This window comes from Perca fluviatilis, chromosome 5 (assembly GCF_010015445.1).
Source record: "Perca fluviatilis chromosome 5, GENO_Pfluv_1.0, whole genome shotgun sequence".
NCBI classification, from domain to species: Eukaryota; Metazoa; Chordata; class Actinopteri; order Perciformes; family Percidae; genus Perca; species Perca fluviatilis.
The window spans coordinates 12,719,898-12,740,240 of NC_053116.1; the positions used below are offsets into that span (position 1 = coordinate 12,719,898).

A 20,343-nucleotide genomic window follows, 5' to 3' on the forward strand; every position below is an offset into this window, starting at 1 on the left:
TTTGGAAATGTTTGGGAAATATGACTATTGCTTTCTTGCAGAAGGTTAGATGAGAATATCGATATCACTCTTGCCTGTCCAGCAAATATGAATATAAAATCGTCAGATATCCCCTGTAAAACCCCAACATATTGTTATTACACTTTGGTTTTTGGTATGGATTAAACAAACGAGACGTACCATGATAATAATTGAGATTTAGAGGCGCTGGGAGGTGGATTTGTTTCCTTCTGACAGAACCAGGCTAGCTGTGTCCCCATGATTCTTATTATGATGCCTCAGCATCATAATTAGAATCATGGGGACACTAACTAGCTACTGGCTTTAGCTTTACATTTACAGGACAGATATGAGAGTTTTCAGCTTTCTCATTTAATTATCAGCAAGATAGCGTATAACGTATTTCCCAAAAAAAACATTGTTTTATATGAGCATCAACCACTTGCCCAAATCTGTATACAAATTCAAATTTGTTGTTCCCTCTCTTAGACTCCTGCTGTTTCATTCCCTTTTCTGCAGCTCAACCGTGTGGGAGGGATTCTGAAGACCAATCATGGTATCCTCCTGAAGTCTCTCAACCAATCAGACGCGGGGCTCTACCACTGCCTCGCCACTGAGAACAACTTTAAGCACACAGTGGCCCGCGTGGCGCTGCGCATCCTGGATCGAGACATCGTTTTAGCGCTCACAGCTCAAGATGAGGATGAAGAGCCCAAAACCCGCCAAGCTGGACCTTACACGCAGTCATCTCTCGTCTCCACACCCTTCCCACCTGAGATTAGACTGATTAACCAGTACTGCCAGTCCTACTGGGAACAACTCAGTCCCAAACAGCAACAGCAGCAGCGCAAGCGCACCAGCCGCAGGCACACAGAGGGCCAGGACCAAGGCCTCGGCTAGAGGACAGGACAGACACTGTCCAACACTGGCCTGCGTGGACTTTTAGGGTGGACTTTTATGTTTTGACATGCATCTTTGTGCGTCGCCTCCATTCATTAGGCAGGTGATGCTGTCATGCTGTTGTTAAAGTACTATATTTGTGGTTTTGCAAGTGTCAGTCTCGAGAATACAAATTGTGTGTATTTCACATTATCTGTCACCACTTCCCAAAGAATACCGTACAGTTTAAATCAACTTGTTCAAGACTGATCACCTATCGTAGGGGTTCGTTGGTATGTTCAGGTGCTTGTGGGAAACCCCAGCATCGGTGACTTGAGAATCACTCTGGAAGGTAAACATTTATAGTGCAAGAAACTAGAAAAAGAAAAAAAGATGTAATTTTTCACAATATCCATGTTTGCTTATTATGCATCTTTTGGATTTCATTTTCCAACAACACAACTAGTGAGAGCACAGATTTTCGGCTGCGGATTTATTTATCATCATACTGTATATTTAACACAAGTTTGTCGTTGATTAGGAAACTGGTAAGCTGATGTATATGCAGCGTGTAGTTAACAGGCTTCAACATGCAGAACCACAGGTATGTTACCGTCAAGTATCTTGAGACAGAAATGTAATATATTGATTGTGAATATAATATATATGGTCATTGGATTACTCTTGTATGAAAATAATATGATGATATAAATGCATATGTTGCATGCATCATATGTTGTTTGTTGCAAGTTGTACATTTTACTCGGTGTGTAATGATGTTTGTACGGTGTAATGTTTTCTGTTAAGCTAATTCCATTGGATGTTGTCATATAATGACTCCCTTACTGTCCTGTGCTCTAGTGACCTACAGTATGTGAGTGTTGAAGATATGCATAGCATACAGTGTTCTTCCAGTTATGCACTTTGTCGGTGGCGGTATTCGAGGGAATTTGGTATCTTTGCACAGATGTATGAGAAAATATAACAGGAACATAATCTTTTTTTTAAATGTACAGTATGTTATTATAAAAATGGGAATGGAACTGGCCCAGATTTAGTATTGATAGTTGGTGTTTTGTTGTATGCTGTATTTACAGATTTTTAGGTGTAAGGAACCCGATTTGTTTTCCAGTCAGAGCCATTCTGAGTGACACAGTGCCATGTGCTGCCATGCTGATGAATCCTACACTGGAAATGTTCAAGCATATAATATATAAACATTTCAGAATTCTCTTTTCCCTTCCTTTATATTTAGATATTCAGTTAATCACCTCAAGTCATATTCCAGTTTTATTATCAATTATTGAACCTGAAATCAAACATGTACCAGTATTGCAATTCAGAGGTTTATAACCAAAAATCACAGTTGAACTAAATCCACGCAAACGAGAACTTCTGTCATCAGTCATCCCATTCGTCGTCATCGTCGTCTTCATCTCCACCCTCATCTTCACTTTCATCTGAGAGAGAGGACAGATAGAAAGATACATTATGAGGCCTTTTTTGGTGCAACTCTTCTGTTATGTAGGGTGTAATGAATGTTCTAATATTTACCAGAGGAATGGATGGCTTTACTCCTCTTCTGCATGACCATCATGAGGGCACCAACGATGCCCTCGCCTGAATCTGATGGTGTGGGTGGAGCTGCATCAGGACTGTCTATCACCTAAAAACACACCAGGACAAGAGGGCAGCGTTTGAACATGAAGATCTGCTACAAATGTCCAAAACTTAATTGGACTTATCACGCGTTACGGCATGTCAGTCCAGACTTGTGTACTTATATAGCATGTATTAAATGTTTTTTGGAGAAAAAGGAAGTTTGCTTTACATTTCTGAGCTTCTTCCCCAGTCGGATCTGATCCAGCAGAGCTCCTCTGCTTTCTCCCGCTCCTTCAGATGAAGGGACAGGAGGTGGGGGTTGGCCACCAGAAACACGAGAAGGAGCTGGGAAATTTGAAGACATGGTTTGGGAAGGTGGAGGGGGCGGAGGAGGGGGAGGTGGAGGGCCTCCTCCTGCTCTGCTGGGTGTAGATGGGACCGGAGGCGGGAAACCCGCGGAGCGCTGTGGGCCGGACGGCGGCAGGGGAGGAGGCAGGTTGTGGGAGGAGATAGAGGGTGAGACGGGAGAGGGCTTTGAGGACGGCGCTGAGGGGAAGTGAGAAGGTGCAGAGTGCGCTGGGGGCGGCGGCGGGGGAGGACCACCTCTGCTTGTCGGCGGAGGTGGGGGTGGCAAGCCTCCGCGTGTAGGAGGCGATTGCGGGGGCGGGATTCCTCGCGGGGACTGGCCTGGGATTGGAGGCAGTGGGCCAGAGCGGCCTCTCGGAGGTGGAGGGGCTGGAGCAGAGGGACTGGAGCCTGGCACTGGGGGCAGAGGCCCTTGTCTGCCAGGTGGAGGGGGTGGAGGTCCACCAGCTAGGATGCAATGGAAGAAAATAAGCATAATGTGAAAATCATACTGATGTTAATGCTGCATGCTGTTTTTATTCTTGTTTTTTCTTTCTTATCTTAAAGGAAAACGCCACCGTTTGTTGAAATAGGGCTTATCACAGTCTACCCTGGCTGTAGATAGGTGGGCCAACGCATTTTTTGTCTCAGTGTAAGTAATTAGGTTTTTTTGTCTTTTGTTGGCTCACTTTTACTCACAGCATGCTAACCGGCAACATAGGATTCCATTCACTATGCTAAGCTAACTAGCGGCGGTGCTGCCAGTGTTGCACCGGACTAAAACAATGCATGCACAAAAAAATGCGTTGGCCCAGGGACGGACTGACAATCTGTGCGTTCTGGAAAAATCCAGAGATCGGCACAAAAAAAAAAAAAGTCTATTAAAGCGATGTTAACAACCAACAGCAGGGGGCGGAAATACAATCACTTATATGCTACGTGTAAAAATAAATCTGAAGAAGAGGAGTCGGCCTTCATCATTAGACGTGAGTTAATTTCACATCAGCAGTACTGGTAAGTGCCAGGAGCAGGAAACATTATAGGCTGCCTTTATCCCTATCTTAGCGAATTACATAGTCAGCTCAACATGAGTGTGCATCATGATTATGAAAATGATCGTGCCATTTAGTGCTGTCAAACTTAACGTAGGCTATTTAATAATTTCGGTTAGGTTAATTTGAAACATTAAAACGCGTTAGAAATGAATTGCGGGTTGACTGCGATTTCACTTAATTGTATATGAGAGGTTGTAGTGAGCTCACTTTTACTGTTAGGATGAAGACTATGGTATTAAATTAAACGGGAAAACATCAGGAATGCATTGGTACCACTCTAAACGTGCTAACAAACAGAGAAGGGGGCTAAATAATTCACCAAATTTAACCAAAAGTTTTACCAAAAAATCCTAGCTTGCACTTTCTGTGAGTGCAGTTTTTCCTTGTCTTTCATATTTCTGTTTACTATTGTGGAACTGACAAAGACCTGGTGGTTGTTTGTGAAAGCTTCACAGACAACACTGATAGGACCTAGTCATTTTCATCATTTCACAGCCTTATTATGAATCAAAAGTGTAATATGACATTGAGAAAATATTAAATAGGTTATTCAATTCAACAAAGCAACACATGTTATATACATTTATATTTGAATAGTTATAGTATATAGTAACTAACAGTCTCAGTGTAGTTTTGGTATAGGTCTACAATATAATCCCAATGTTCAGGTACAGCAAGTAGCTTACTTTATCTCTGAAAGTGTTGTCAGTAATACTCTGTACTGTTTTATAATTACAAGTTTGTGTAATTTGGGGTTTCTGTAGCCAGTGACATTTCATTATTTATATTTTAATTTCAATGCATATGTAATGGCATTGTACATTTTTAGTTTTTCCCTTGTCTGATAGGCTACAGTGGCATAGTATCAGGACATCCTGGCTAGTGTCTGTCGGGCGAATGGCCGGATGATGGGCCTATTTGGGAGAAAGTCCAGGTCTGTTTTTTAGCCCCAGTGCGTCCCTGCGTTGGCCCACCTATCTACAGCTAGGGAGACCGTGTTAAGCTCTATTTCAACAAACGGTGGCGTATCCCTTTAATAGCTAGATTAAGTAAATTGGAATATATCTTTTTTTAATTATTGGTCTGCTTGACTTTTTATTTAGTTATGGTAAAGACTGGGGGTAGGATCTGACTGGACTGGGGGGTAGGATCTGGGGTAGGTAGAAGCCTAGGGCTTCTACCTACCCCTTTTCGAACGGGTCTAGTGTTATATTGAAATTTTTTATTTTTTTTTGTTATTCGATTATTTTATATAGCCTATACATATTTTTTTCTTCTTCTTTTAATCGTTCCAAATAAAGATTTCATTCATTCATGTATAACAATTCAGTCTGCTTTAGGAAATCACATTAGCCAGTGGGGAGCAGTGAGATTAATAACTATCAAGCGCGAGGCTAACCTCTGTGCACCTCCCTTTTGACTGCCTCCATGCCTCCGGACTGCTCGATGACATTATAGATGAGCTGGGAGGTCTTTTCATCCTTCAGCTCATCTTCACTGATCCCAGCTTGGGAGAGCAGGTTCCACAGATCAGGGTCCAGGTTGTTGAGATCGAAGCCCACATGACCAACATGCCTGACAGGAAGGAAACAAAAGGAGACAGAAGTTTTACACATATTGTAAAACCACATCCTCTCCAGATACTAACCAAACTGACATTGAGTCAACACTCAACACTCACTTAAATCCACTGGGTGCCCCTATGTCTGCTTTGGAGAGTTTAGGGCCCTTTTTCCCTTTCTTCTTGTCCTTCTTTCCTTTGCCGACCAGAAGGGAGGAAGCAGCCGGTGAAGGGACAGAGCGGTAGCGTGAAGCATGGATATCTGGGTTTTGGATGTCCACTGTGGCAATGTGAAGAGAACCAGGGCTGCCAGGTGAAGCTTTTGGTTGGGATACAGAGGACATGCAGGATAGTATGTCATTATTATTTCATTTCATGCATCATTGGTGGTAGTAAAAGTTACACTAGAGACATGTTGTGCACCTTTTTCATGTGGGACTGGAGGCAGGGAACCTCTGTCTACAGCGACAGGAAACAGGAAATACATATGTTTACTCTTATCGTTTGCCTAATGTAAAAGTGCAATTTTGCAGTCATGAAGTTTAATTGCTATCTTACCACTCGGCGGCGGGGGGCGCTGTTTCCTATCTGTCAATAACAAGCAAGCGAGAGAAACCATTTTGCGACACGTTACCACACCGTAATCATAATACAATATGTATTCAGCTGAAACAATCTTAAAAACAATTACCTATTGTTGAAACATAAATATAAGTGATTGTCATTTACCATGTAGGCCTGTCGATCCATCAGCCTTCTCTATATCTTTCAAAGAATACTCTGAGAAAATGTCTAGGCTACTACAATTTCTGTTTATCAACTTCTTGATAAGGACTCGTATAAAATATGTACGACTTTGGCAAAAAAAAAAAAAAAAATTCAAAAGTAATTTAACATTAGCCTAATAATCCATTTATATATTGCAAACAAAATAATAGTCCAATACCATAAAACGTATTGTAGTTGTGACAATGGCTATGAATGATTGTATTCATTTGATGCTAAAAATAAATAAATACCCGGGCGTCACTGACCTGTACGGTTGTTTCTCTGGTTGATTTTTTCCTCGACAGCATATTGGAAGGCTTCTGCTTCCTGTTGCTCTGCAAAGTTCAGTCCGACTTGGCAGTCCTGCGTCGAATAAAGGAACGGACAAGGAATCACAATGTGACAACAATATGATGTGTGTGACCTACTTCTAGTTTAAACGGGAAATATTGCAGTGCATCACATCATGACTCCACACGTAGCAACTTGTCGGAAGTGGTCAAATGAGGCCGTGCTTACATCCGCAGCAAAGGTATGGAAGTAGGGCTGAGGCGAGGAGTAAACTATCTGGTTGTAGAGCTCCTGCTCCCAAACCTGCCTCCCTGTCTGTGGAAAAACACACGGTAAATATTTCAGTCTTTCAATAACACTTATGTAAAGATGTCACTAATCTTGTGCCATAGTTCCAGACGCACATTAGCTTCTAAGGTCATCAGCAGGGTTCAAAATGAGCACTACATGCTAGCCAAATGCTGGTAAAATATGCAATGGCTCTTAGATTTGTTTCACTCACCAGCCACAAAAAAAAAAACATGGTAATCTAATGAGTGGCTGGTGAAATTTGAGCATTCACTAGTCATTTGGCTGGTCATCAGTGTAAAAAAAAAAAAAAGAGGGCCTGAATATTCTTATCAGAGGTGGAAGAACTTAGCCTAAGTAGGCTACTAGCCTATTACTGTGATGAACTTTATTAGTACAACTAAAATTACCGGTATACAAATCTACTCAAGTAAAAAGTAGCTAATTTAATTTAAAATGTACTAAAAGTTACTTAGTTACTTTTTAACCGGGGGGGGGTATATTTATACTTAATTAATTATACTTATTTAATTAAATTGCAGTCTTTTGCGATTTGATAAGGGCACAAAGCCACTTTTTGACTTCTGTTTGTTAAAAGATACTTTGCCAGTAACCGATGTGACTTAAAATGTAGCAAAGTACAATAATTTAAACAAAACACACTTAAGGAAAAGTGAAATTACAGATTTAAAAAACTACTTTTACTACAGTAACGTGAGTAATTGTAATTGGTTACTTTCCACCTCTGATTCTTATGCATGCAGCTGTAATTAGACTCTTGGCTCCTAGCCTAATGGCAGCATTGTCCTGACAGGTTACCTTCAAATCAAACATGCGTATGAAGTAGGAGCGCTGAGGGTTGTCCTTGATGAAGCACACCACTCCAGTGTGCTGCAAGCTCCACATGGAAGGGCTGTGAGGCAGAGCCATAAACAGCTGTGCTACCGCAGTGGCCATGGACTGAATGCACACACACACACACACACACACACACACACACACACACACACACACACACACAGAGACAAGAAAACATGGAAAACAGTTTAGCACCGATAGGACATCTGAGGGCATTTTATTGCAGTCAACATGCAAATTGGCAGTTCTGTGGTGAGGATTCACTTCCTTGTCTGCTTTCATTTGTTGAGATAACAAAGGACACACGAGAACCTTTGTCCCTGAGGCTGTTCAGCCGCTCAGCTCCCAGCCATCCGTCCCTCTCCCGCGGCTTACACCGCTAACCCCCTACTAGTCAGAAACAAAGCAACTTCTGCTCTTTACTGTCAAACTAAACACACAAAACAAGTCTAATTCTGACACGAGGGGAGGAAATGGTTCAGCCACCGTTTCCTGTTACAGCTACCTTCTTTTTTTTGATGACCTAATGTCAGCAATTCATACTGCATTGGCATGAACGCACAGTACATTCCTTCCAAGAAAATACATGTCAAAATAAAGTCTGGAATTCAAATGTACCTTAATATAGAAAAGTAAGTAAATAAACTAAGAAAAAGCAGCTCACGAGTCATACTACAACATTGTTAGTAAATTGAGTACTTAAAGGTATTAGCTAAGCATTCAACAATCGACTGTGCTCGTTCAAATTCAGGATATGATGTTTAACCACCACAGGCAAGAGACAGAAGTCATCAGGGCTGAGACGATTTACATTATTCTGTAGCAACCAGAATAACCTGTATTCACCTTCTCTTTTCACTTCTACAACAACCTCCTCTTTAGAAGGGATACATGTTAGGATAAATACAGCAGGTTATCATCCCCCACAGTGGGCAATCCCCCCCCCGGTCAGCTCAGAACTTACAATACACCTTCTGCCCAGCAGCTCCTCCAACTTCTCAGTCTCCTGTGGGCTCAGCAGAGAGCTCAAAGCGCTCTCCGTTTTAGTTTTAGATCCACGGCTCATGGTCCTCGTAATAAATCTCCCAGTTTATCTTAAACTCATGTGTACAGCACTTGTTGAAATGCGTCCTCTCTACGCTGTCAGAATGCTAAGCTCTCCATTCAAGGAAGTTTCTCTTCTCTGTTCTGCGCACACATCAACTGAAAGCAGGAAACGGACAACTGCACTTCTCTAACCCCCACTTTTCTTCTTTCTCTCAGACGCAGAGCACACTTGAATGTGTAACTTCCATTTTCAGAGGGAGGGAGTGCACTGTTGTTCTTCTCCTGCTGTGAGTATGCTCACTTTGCAGCCACACACATTGTGCACCTAACTTTTTTTTTTACTTGGATTAAAAAGCAACTTGAAACTTTGGTACAAATTTAAAGACATATTTTATTGACAGATAAAGACATTCAAATTAATTTAAAACATGTACAGGATGAATAACAAAGTCAAAACGTTTTTTTTAGTCAAATTTTAAGACAAAAAAAACAAAACACTCCATTTTAACTTAAACCCCTTAGGTCATTATTCAACCATTAGGAACAGTTTCTATGACTGCTACAACAGACACAGAATGTTAACACTTTTAATTGGCCTTTGCTGAACATATAAAAAAAGTGTGTTACAACCTATTTCAATGTGACACAATATATTCTTTGGTTTGCAATAAGGGCTTTTTTAGGAATTCATAAAAACTTGTACAAACCACCTCTCTGTGGCCATCGATTCACTCGTGATTGTCTGTAACTTTCTGTTTGACCTTCTTGGACAGCAGCCGAACACCACAAATTGCACCGTATCGGTTGGATTATTTATTAAAGATCTCCTCAGGCTCAGCTTTGAAGACGATCCCCTCACAACAGTAATGTTAAGTGTCAAAATAGATTAACAAAAAAATATCACATTAAAAACATTAATAAAACTTCATGTAAAAGTCATCAAACTTGTACTTTGGTAGATTGGAATGGTTAGTGTGAAACTGCAGACTAATCCTCTCTGGTCATATTAAGCTGAAGTTCGGGGAAATTTGGACAATACAGCACCAGTAGATTTTACAGTCCTAAATGTATTATCAAACAGCAACTGATGGAGGAACAAACTGAAATGTTTTTTGTACGCAAACCGCCTTCCGATACAAATTTCTGTCCTATGAGATTTGAGACAGTAAGGAAGTGGACTGGAAGGATTTTGGCAGTGACTGAGCTATTCCATGGAACTGTACACATCCATACTCTAAAATGGGATTTCCATTTGAGTCATGCTGTTCCCATTAAACCTTTTGCTGTCTTTTGCATTTCTACACATGCCTCCAAACAACATCCTTACTGTGAGGCGTGACATAGAGATTTTATTCAGTCAGAAAACAAATGTATTTGTATTTTCATGCATCTCCTTCAGTACAGGGCCTTTTGTCTGCCCCATCATGTCAAAACACTTATTTTTTCGTTGTAGGCGAAGGTTCTTCACTTATCTTTCGTCTTGTGCAGCCAACCTTTCCTGGTAGGCTTTAGATGAATACTCTGCAGATTATGGGGTAATTTAATGACAGGGAGAACTTTGGTTGGCCTTCTGTTGGTAGTATCTCTGTTCAGTCACGACTGCTAGTGCCCGCCTCCACTTCGAGACTCGCCAGTCACCCAGTCAATAATGATAAACGACAAACTCATGATCATGAAGATGAATCCCAGTGCAGCAAAGCATGCAGCCTACAGGAGTGGAAGGAAATAAAAGGAGAACTGTATCAACAATACCATAGACATTTAAATGACCCAAGTTAAATTCAAAGTGTCCTTGATAGCTGGAGGAACTGAGTTGTACCTGAATCTTGGGTCTGGACAGAAAAGGCTCCTGGTCTTCAGGAACAATACGGACGTAGAAGGTTCCAGGTAGGATGAAGATAAGGCTGGGGGCAGATGTGGCTCCTGAAGATGGAGAAGAACAGAAAGAGGAAGTGAGTTCATGTAATGTTGTACACCGTAAGTGATTACACAGTTTACAGATGATATAGTTCTTCCTGTGCAAACATACCGATGAGGCCAAAGATGTCGCGGATGGAGGGCACGAAGATAACCAGGAGGTTGACCACAAAAATTAGACAAAATGCAATGGCGATGTGTACCAACCAGTTGAAAGGCTTGGCAGGGAACAAGATCTGGAGCAAGGCCCTGCGGATCTACAGAGGTAAGGAAGGAAGGAACAAAGGAAAGAGTGAGAAATGTTGGTCTATGGTCTTGTTTTATCACCACAGGTAACATTAGTGTTATAGAAATGCTGTTGTGAAAAGCTATATTTAAGATAAGCTCCTGTAGGCGTCAATTCCATCCCAACTAGCTGACATTTTAGGTATTTTTCGTCATATTTGCGAAATATGCTCATTTGCTCTCTTGTTGAGGGTCACTCTCATATCCATCAGTTCAATATGAACCTGCAGCCAGCAGCTGGTTAGCTTAGCACAGGGATTGGCTAGCCTGGTTCTGTTCAAAGCCTACCAGTGCCTCTTAAACTCACCACAGGCAACCAGTGGACTCTCCCAAGTAAATAACCCCCTTATAAAACCACAACTCGATGCTTGAAATTTATTTTATTGTAGAAATTAAAACAAATGAGATCGTGAGAGACAACATATAAGTTAGTGGGCTTAGAGGAGTTTTTGTACAGAGCCAGGCTAGCTGTTTCCCCCTGCGTTATGCTAAACTAAGCTAACTGCTTCATATTGAATGAACAGACATAGGAGTGGTTTCAATCTCGTCTTAACTCTCTGTACGAAAGTGAAAAAGCTAATGTCCTAAAATGTCAAACTATTTCTTGAATCTAACGGTTAAAGGTTTACGACTACAGCGTGTGTTTTCTGCTTAATAATTCCTTGTAATGTGGATGTTTTCAACCCATTTAAGAGGGAATGTTTAAAAAAAAAAGAACAAGCTCCATACAGTCAACACATATTAAAACATAAACTGCTGGTTTCAGAAGTTACACCCATGACAGGCACAGCACTGAAACAGTAAGACAGTTTCAGTGGCTTGATATATACAACTTGTCTTATTCCATGATAATACATGCATCCTTTGGCAGCATCATTTATTTGGTGTAGAGACTACATCGGCAGTATTGAGAGACTTATGATGTGCAGTTTGTAGGTTCAAGATCTGCTTAACAACATTGTTAGGAAGGATTAAGGGAAGGAAAAAGTCAAATGTTATAAATTAGTCTCTGGCCTATTGACCAATTAATCAATTAAAATCAATTAAAATCAATTCTGGGCCCACTACTCTTAAGTCTCTACCACTAGGAGTCATCATTTATAATGTTGATTTTAATTGTTTCACAGATGATATCTTCCACAATGGGGTACGCATTGAATTTTACACATATACATATGTTTATCTCTTTAAAAAATGTGTTTACTTTTTTTTTATTTTATCTTTTAGACCTTTTCTTTAGAGAAAATATTTACATTTGAGAGGCTGGAACCATTTTTCTTGAACTGATGTATGAATTAACCGATGAGCAAAGTAGCAGATACATTTTAACAAATCAATTATTCAACTAATTGTTTTAGCTCTATATTCTTATAATCTCCCCTTTTGTGACAGTTTTATTTATGGTATTTGAATCCACTTTTATCATGCAAAGTGATGAATTTTAATGTGTTGAAAGTGTCAGAAAATCAAAACAAATAGTTGTTGATAGATGTTTTACCGGGAAAAGAACCACGGGAACGGTGAGAGTGACGGCCACCAGCACAGCTAGACGCACACAGAGAACCAGGACATCCAGGGTGTCCACTTGACTGTAGGTATGTAACAGCTCTGACTCCACAGCACCTATACACAGAGAAACCATTTACATATCTCACATGGTCTATTCCCTCATTCACAACACTGGTAAATGCTATGGGTACAAGTGGCTCATTCATTTGAATTTTTTTCCATTCACAACTTAAGAAAAGGGTGACTTTTGAATCTCAGGAGTAAAGAGTATCTTACCATAAAAAGTGAGGTAACCGAAAAGAGCCGTTAGCAGGTACATGACAAACATGGCAAGGATGGAGATGTTGGCAACGGCCTGCATACGTTTCTTGGTGGCACTGGGGTAAAGCCAAGCAGAAAAATTACGTTAATTTTACCAAACCTTTTTAGCACAGCTCTCTCTGTGCCTATTAAGAAACCCACATTTGGATTTTGTGAAATGGATAACGATATTCAGACTTACTCTCGTAGCTCAGTATAGATTGGTAGCACTTCTGGGTGGCAGACGAAAGCGAAGGCCAGAATTGGGATGGTGTACGCTGTCTACAAGTCAAACATGCCAAAGGTCAGTGAGTAACTCACAAAACATGGCTTGAGGAACACAATCTAATGCTTGTTTTATACCAGACACCACTGTTGACATAACACACTCATGTAGAATATGTCAATCTGCCGTGTTGAACAAAAAATAAATATACAGCAGATGATTCAGGGAACTAGACAGGCAATGTGAAAATGTTTTACCTGTGAGTTCGTGGTAAATAGTTTGGCCTCACAGAAGTCATCTGTCCCATTAGTGGCAGTGTGGTAATGGGCATTAGGAGTCATGTTATGATTTTCATTATCCAGTGGACATGGGATGTTGAATTTCTTGTAGATAACCTGGAGAGACACACCCATTGGTTAATCAAAGATAAATATTTAACGGAGGAACAGCTGGTGTAATTGACTGTATATCTTTGTTGGCTCAACAGTTGAGACTCACCGAAATCAGAAAAAACACCATGCAGGAGAGGGAGAACCCGCTTGTATAGCCCAAGTAACCTGTGTTGCAATGATAATAACATGTTGCAGAATGATTTATGGATTCTGGAAGTACAGCATATGAATGTAAGCACAACAAAAAACAGGTACATGAGAGAGCATGGGGAATTAAAAAAGAAGAAGAAAAGAAATAAAATGTGACAAAAGAATGGAAAACATACCAAGTTGTTTCATCATTGCTAGAGGAAGGATGATGAGAATGCTAACAATCATGATCAAGTAGTTTCCATTCAAGAACCACTCTCTAAGAGACAGATGTAAAAATAAATAAAATCAGCACATCACAAAATAAAAAACTGAAACTACACATGAATCGTTGTCAGAATAGCACTTTGACACTCACCCTGTGTTTTCAGATTTACCCAGGAAAGCTTGAATAACCAGTGGGAGCTCAGACTTGACGATGAAGAGGTAGCTGGACATTGCTAAAAGTAAGTGAAAACAGTCAATCTGATTATATGCACATGCTTTCATTTACAGATTATCAGACATAAACATCAAAGGAAGAAAATGGCATGACAATACCTCCAATGTTGTGTATTGTAATGATGATTGCGGCCAGCATTTTTCCCGGGGCACCAAAAGCCCGATTCCCAAGCTGCTCATAAGCCCGGATGCCTGAAAAAACAATATACATATGAGTGTGATAACTTAAGAATGCAGTATTGACTATGTTGCTAATACATATGTTATATTATGTGTGTTGAGTCTGGCTTACCAACAACTCCAGCACTTTTCAGTAGGAGATGAATTGAATATGCAGACAGAATGGCAATGGACAACAAGAGGATTCTGAAACACACAAGAGCAAAGATCTGTTGGTAAATGTAATTCTTTTTTTTCTTTTTTTATGTATCAACAGCCTCACAAACCTGGACATTATTCTTATTAGAGTTAAAGCTATGCTCATAATCTAAATAAATAAAGACAAAGAAAGAGAGAAAAAAAACTATTCTTTATAAAGTTCTTCAGAAACTACATTGTAACAAGCAATTCTTGTGATTTTTGTCTTTTTTCCACGCACACAAGTGAGTTTGGCTTTGAGAGACCGCCTCTCCAGCCATTCTCCACCTCCCTCCTGCCACATAGCACAGGACTTTTCCAGGCAGGCGTGTCTTGGATGTGATCACTACGGGCTATTTTTAACCACTCAAATCTGATTTAGGGAAGCTGCATGTGTATGAGCTCTAATGTAAATTCTGACAGATCAGGCTTCGTATGGGAGCCATTGTGTATACAGTATTATACCAACAACTCACGCAGGTAGACGGACAGAAAAACAAGCACAGAGCCCACTCCTCTGCCACCACACATTCATGCCCAAACACTAATACATAGATGATACACACACCCCTGTGGCCCTACTTTTAGCCTTATAAGGACCCTCTGTTGACTATATCCGATCTTGGTCCACCAACATGAACTTAATCCTGATTCTAACGTGTTAACCCTAAATTTGAACCCAAAATAATGATTATTTATAATTTATTTATGTAGCACTTTTCAAGCAAGAGGCCCAAAGGGCTTTACAGCATTAGGGAGTACATAGTAAAATATATAAAATGAGTAACAACCATGCGCAAATACAAAAAATAGCTATGTTAAAGCTATCTCAATATAAAAATATTAGTTTTTAAGAGAAGCCATTAAGAAGTAGCCTTTTTTCAAAACGTGAGGAGAAAATGACCTAAAATTCTTTACAAAATCTTCCCCGTGTCAGTCTACATGTCAAACAGCCCTGCTCTGTTCTTGTAACCTCAATGAGTGTGCACATTTGGCTTGACCATAATACTAAATATATTTTATTTACAGGAAGCTAAAATCAGTATACTATTGTTCTCTTTGGACAAGATGGGACAATATTACAACTTAAAATACAGTGCTGTGAGAAAATAGCATGCGCCTACATGGGTAGACACATACACAAACACACTGACAAATGCAGCACAGCACAAAGTTTAGCCAAAGTAGGGGCCGTGTGTTTGGCTTGCATACTCACAGAAAAAGAATGATTCCGGTGTTGGACATCGCGAAAGCCAAGCCCAGAATTCCACTGCCCATTATGGCGTTACTGAGGTTAAAAATGGACATGCCAAATGAAGTCTTTCCCTCGAACTGCAGGAGGAGGACAACACAGACCGATCAATCAATTCACAAACAAAAATCACATCAACAGCATACTATTTACTGTATCTCATTTAGATACAGCAAATCAATCTGACTTCTACGTTTTTCAACATATGGTTGAGCAAAAGCACTCACATCTGTAAAGAGGTTTTCTTTCTTGACGCCAGTTTTATGTGGGAGAAACTCCTCATGTTCAGCCAAGGTATCCAGCCCATCAAACCTACAATGGAATCAAAATCACTGGTTTGAAGGAGCCACAAAAATGCCGTCGCTTTTTCAAAGACACACTTTTAAAGACACATTTAAAACATTTTAATTCCTTTGAACTTCTAATACCTTTTGCTGTGATATGTTGTTCCTGTACCAGTCATTACTGTTCATTTGTGAGTCTTACCCATCTTCCCTGCTGTGTCCATTCATCTTCTGAAGCTCCATTCTGGTTGCTGGCGTTGTGACTTGAGAGATCTACTTTTGCTAGGCTAAAGGAATCCTCTTCAAACGGTCACCTGGATGGAGGTAAAGAGAAATCCATTGTTCAGTGTATGGTAATCTCCTACAAATTTGGCCATTATTTTTTGCACAAAGATTTAATGTCAGCTGGGATTGTTTTTACATAACGTGGGTAACATTCAAACACCAACTTTTAATGACGTGAAGAACCAAGTTAATACAAGATCTCAGAATCTTCCAAAAAGCTGATGGAGAATTGCGATGTATTTACAGAATACTTTTATGAGATAGATGGGAAGCATTGGCTCTGGTCCACAGTACAATAAATATAGTCATATTACAGTGGCAGACTGGCAAATGTCCTTAATATAACCTCAGCCTTCTAAATGTAAACATACTAGTTACTTGTACTTGGAACAGAAGGATGCCACATCACTCGACAAACACTGAATATGGTGAATGTAATACAAGCATAAAATGCTATGTGGCTTCAAAAGGGCAGACCTATTTATAAAGTCTTGAGACACACACCACTGAAATTTGTTTCTGCTTGCCAAGGACAACACAACTGTTGCCTTTTTTTCTTTTGGGGAATACAAAAATCCTTTGACACTGCTTTATTTTTGGAGTTCAGCTCCCTACTTCAGATATGGTGATTAAAGAAAACTCCAATATTGCTGTGATTGTTCAGTAAATAAAATTCCAGCAAAAAGAGACACTTGGGCTGTAAGTTCATTTAAAGCTTGTGTGACATGAAAGGCTTTCAATAACAAATGTCTAATTTGTTGTGGGCCACACAAAGCTGGCATGGACGGGCTCTGGGAATGAGCTTAGGTCTGTGCTGCTGCCACGGGGTCATGGGATACTTCACTTCTCTGTGGGTCAGAGCCCTCAGGATTTTCACATCTGACCCTAAGGACACACTCACACTACATTGTGCCATTCCTTAAGAGTTTTACACACAAACCCCCAAATGTTTTATATTCCTACGCTCATCAATGAACAAGCCTCTGGATGTCCAACAGTCCATACAGCTTGGTGGTTGATAGCAGTGGGCCACAGAGATAAACAAAGGGTTCCTGTTTAAACCGTGCTATTTAGCCTAAATACAGAGTAGCCTTTTCCCTTCATACTGGCCTCGGGTCAAGTTTGGGTTGAGTAACTTTCTTTTAGCTACTTACCTAACGACTTTCCCATGGCTAACGGCCAACAGACAACCAACAAAGTATAGACCAAAATATTTTGTCCTTTTAACTTTCATGGATTATTTACCACTCTCTCAGCGTGAAGGGCAGCGTTTACAATTGAGAGATCAAAACTCAAGCAACACTTGTAGTATATAAAACAACTTTATTATAAGGCCGTATCTTGTGGCCTTCATCAGGACCATTGCTGAAACGCGTCAATCTAACAATAAAGTTGTTAGATATAGGCCTACTACAAATGTTGCTGGAGTTTTGGTCTCTTTAGACTTATTTCCCCTCTCCATACACCTTGGAAGTATTTGAGGTTTGGCCAGAAACCTCAACTCTGCTTCTGCAGATTTTAATGCTCTGCATTTAGAAACTAGACAAACCTTTTTAACGACAAAATTGTTCCAAGTCAGATATTTCATTGGCCACGAAGGCAGCCTTACATAGTGGAAACAGTAAAAGAGTGGAAAAAAGTAATAAAAACAACAAAGTGCTCCTGCCCTTACCATTCATCTATACAACATTTTTCCCCGAACAACCTACCCGCATGCCCTTTACAATTAGGAAATATATCTTAATATGACAAATAATCTATATGTTAATCTTGTCAATTACATTTAAATTAAACACAGTAGATATTCCTGCAGCCTTACTATCCAACAGTTCATACCACATGGCTCTTTTCTGACGCAAGACCAGCTCAGTATTGACAGTTAGCCCTTCCCCTTCTTCCTTAACATCTGAAAACACACACATTTTCTGTGAACTTACCCTGGTGGTCAAGAACAAGGACAGTTTTCTTTTCTGATTATTGACCCACTAAATCCATGTGCAAGTTCACTCAATTTTGAGACACTTCCAATGTGTTGTGTATAGCTTATGAGTCTCTCCAAAGCTCCTTGGTAGTGAAGAGAGGAGAGAGTGAGATAGATTAGAGGCTGGGAGGAGTGAGCGGGAAATGGGAACACCCTTACTTAACCCTTTGTTAAACCCGTCACAGGTAGAGCCAGTTGCAATGGGACTGTGGGGATCCTCTCAACAGGTGTCTACTTCTAAAAAGGTGTCCACACTAGTGTTAAAACAAAGTAAATGAATTGCCTGTTAGTTTTCAGAGATAGTCCACAGTTCAACGCCACAGGTAATCCCAAGAACCCATCCAATCAACAGGGCTTCTGGTGTTACTACTGGGGACAAATTACCATGTCATTACAGACTATGCAAGTGGAAAGGAGGGGAAAAGTGGATGTCAACTGAGGGGGGCTTTGTCAGAGTATGGGCGGATACTCACTGACAGTTTGCATCCTGCTGGAAGTCACAGTGAAGGTAATTAGCTTAGGAGATAAGTGCTTTTTTAAGATTGCCCACATGTGATAGTGCTTAAGAGTGGAAACATTGTGCATGCTTACAAGTTAGCATACGCTTGATCCAAAACAAACAGTAAGACCTGAACTGACATGCACCAGTGGAAATAAACACAACACATAAAAAGATTCTTTATATGTTCTTCCATAGTTTCAGCATCTCAGAAAACTGAAGTGTGATAACATTCTGTCAATGACCGAAGACAGACGACATCTCCACACGTGTACATCATATAAGGAGATGCTGTGCAGCATAGCATACTTCCTGAATAGAGCAATAACACGTGCTCAGCCTCTTACTCGTTCAGCAGAATTAAATTGTCATCCACTTCTTGGGGACGACATTTCAGTTGGCTGATACAGTTGAACTTTACTGAGATATGACACCCAAGACACACCCACGTTTTCTTTATCTCAGCATGACACAAATCCTTTACTGGAAAATGTTTTTCTGTTCTCATCGTTTTTACGTCACATCTAGTGGCAGTGTACACAGATGTCAGAATTATTTTGTTTAGATTTCAGAAATCTGGACATGAAGTCAAACACCACTTCCATATTTCAATAATTGTGTCATGTTCAGGCCATTTGGAATAGTTTGTAAGCAATATACAGTATTAAGATCATGGTCTGTACAGATTGGCTGAATTTATATAATGAACAGAGCATGGTTACCTTCGTCGCCTTAAATGACCCCTCAGTTGAATAAGTGATTTGGGAAAAACCAGGACAAAGCAACTAACGTATACAATTACATATTTGTATGTGTAAACTTTAGCTAATTAGGAGGCATTTTGACTTGATAAAACCACTTCAAATGTTATTTTCGTACCAAAAAGTGATGCCAGTATTTGCAGCCAAGACGATCTCCCATTTCAGTAAGTCATTTAAAATCCCACCTCTGTGCTGAACAGAACTGCCAGCATGTCAAAAAAAGGTCAGGATTATATCCTCAGCTGAAAGGTTAAAGCAGAAACCAGCTGGGAAGAATTGTATCTGTACTTCTACTTTCATTATGACAGCACATTGTCAGTGGATTTAGTGATAGGAATTGAAGTATCTCCCTGCATGTATGAATGGGAAATCGTGCCGTGGCCCAAATGCTGGAGCAGCTGTGGAGTGCTGGCCTGCAGGCCTTCCTCTGGTACTTACCTCTCTAGTAACAGTCAGATGGATGTCTTCAGTCTAGACAGAAGTAAGAGGGTAAAAGTTAAAACTTGTTGGCTGGTTCACGTCCAAAATCTGCTTCTCGCAGAGCCATGAAGCTCCCTGACACTGTAAGAGGAAAGAGAAAAATGGGGGGAAAGTAGGGAGGTAGTAACTTTGCGAGTTAAGAAGTTTCCTGCCCCGTCACAAGATAAGCCCTTCCCTGTTCCTGCAGGCTGATCAGGCCACGTGTGTTTCTCTGTTGCTTTATGAAATACCGTAAAGGAACCGTATATATTTGGACACTGTAAGCATTTGTCCTAGTGATTTACCCCAGGAGCATCTTGGAATACTCAAGGAGTATTTCTAATGAAATGTAAACATCTAAAGCTGACAAAAACTAAATTCTGCTCTGCTTACTGGCCTACATTATAGTGGTTATAATGTGGTTGTGCAGCTGGTAGTGTCAGCAAAATGTGTTGCTGTGGAAAGTTACTTTTCATTTCTTCTCCGCGCTTCAGCTTTGTCATCAGCTCACTACCACCGCCATCTAGTGGGCAGAAACACTGAGGTAACAG

The 20,343-nt window shown here is 40.4% G+C and overlaps 3 protein-coding genes and 1 long non-coding RNA gene across 7 annotated transcripts in view; 2 read left to right on the forward strand and 2 right to left on the reverse strand.

The window, feature by feature from the left end:
- Positions 1 to 2,699, forward strand: part of LOC120559796 (semaphorin-3F-like) — a 13,954-nt gene extending 11,255 nt beyond the window's left edge. The window contains exon 18 of one of the 2 annotated variants that reach the window (XM_039801817.1): positions 490 to 2,699. In XM_039801817.1, the coding sequence (XP_039657751.1) occupies positions 490 to 900 (411 nt within the window). In that variant the 3' untranslated portion in view covers positions 901 to 2,699. The remainder of the gene's footprint in view (positions 1 to 489) is intronic. The other variant, XM_039801818.1, reaches the window with a different exon arrangement.
- On the reverse strand, positions 2,157 to 8,872 carry wasb (WASP actin nucleation promoting factor b). Its single transcript, XM_039801820.1, has 11 exons — positions 8,612 to 8,872; positions 7,609 to 7,749; positions 6,730 to 6,816; positions 6,477 to 6,573; positions 6,001 to 6,030; positions 5,866 to 5,901; positions 5,563 to 5,761; positions 5,281 to 5,456; positions 2,711 to 3,294; positions 2,434 to 2,545; positions 2,157 to 2,339 (listed from the first exon to the last, which is right to left on the reverse strand). Exons 1-11 carry the CDS (start codon positions 8,711 to 8,713, stop codon positions 2,281 to 2,283), a joined length of 1,623 nt encoding a protein of 540 aa, XP_039657754.1. The 5' UTR covers positions 8,714 to 8,872; the 3' UTR covers positions 2,157 to 2,280.
- LOC120559802 lies at positions 6,703 to 12,520 on the forward strand. The gene is made up of 3 exons (XR_005639364.1): positions 6,703 to 6,833; positions 8,911 to 8,981; positions 12,386 to 12,520. It is a non-coding gene; the product is annotated as an uncharacterized LOC120559802 (long non-coding RNA).
- LOC120559801 (sodium-coupled neutral amino acid transporter 3-like) lies at positions 9,495 to 19,927 on the reverse strand. 3 transcript variants are annotated; one of them, XM_039801822.1, is made up of 16 exons: positions 19,772 to 19,927; positions 16,010 to 16,121; positions 15,751 to 15,835; positions 15,488 to 15,603; positions 14,207 to 14,280; positions 14,014 to 14,106; positions 13,832 to 13,913; positions 13,650 to 13,732; positions 13,430 to 13,488; positions 13,189 to 13,326; positions 12,908 to 12,987; positions 12,682 to 12,782; positions 12,395 to 12,519; positions 10,724 to 10,868; positions 10,514 to 10,617; positions 9,495 to 10,401 (listed from the first exon to the last, which is right to left on the reverse strand). In XM_039801822.1, the coding sequence occupies exons 2-16, from the start codon at positions 16,048 to 16,050 to the stop codon at positions 10,297 to 10,299; spliced, it is 1,431 nt and encodes a 476-aa protein (XP_039657756.1). In that variant the 5' UTR covers positions 16,051 to 16,121; positions 19,772 to 19,927; the 3' UTR covers positions 9,495 to 10,296. The 3 variants fall into 3 exon arrangements, with proteins under 3 accessions (XP_039657756.1, XP_039657755.1, XP_039657758.1); XM_039801821.1 differs by lacking the exon at positions 19,772 to 19,927 and adding an exon at positions 18,030 to 18,690; XM_039801824.1 differs by lacking the exon at positions 19,772 to 19,927 and having other exon boundaries at positions 15,952 to 16,076.
- Between the last annotated feature and the right edge of the window lie 416 nt (positions 19,928 to 20,343).

Coding starts and splice junctions, on each gene's coding strand:
- wasb (XM_039801820.1), bottom strand. CDS start 8,713: ATGAGCCGTGGATCTAAAACTAAAACGGAGAGCGCTTTGAGCTCTCTG. Junction 6,817..7,608: donor TACGCATGTTTGATTTGAAG/GTAACCTGTCAG, acceptor GTTTTTCCACAG/ACAGGGAGGCAGGTTTGGGA. Junction 2,546..2,710: donor TGGGGAAGAAGCTCAGAAAT/GTAAAGCAAACT, acceptor GTGTGTTTTTAG/GTGATAGACAGTCCTGATGC.
- LOC120559801 (XM_039801822.1), bottom strand. CDS start 16,050: ATGGAGCTTCAGAAGATGAATGGACACAGCAGGGAAGATGG. Junction 13,914..14,013: donor TACAATACACAACATTGGAG/GTATTGTCATGC, acceptor ACTTACTTTTAG/CAATGTCCAGCTACCTCTTC. Junction 12,520..12,681: donor CGGTTACCTCACTTTTTATG/GTAAGATACTCT, acceptor CTCTGTGTATAG/GTGCTGTGGAGTCAGAGCTG.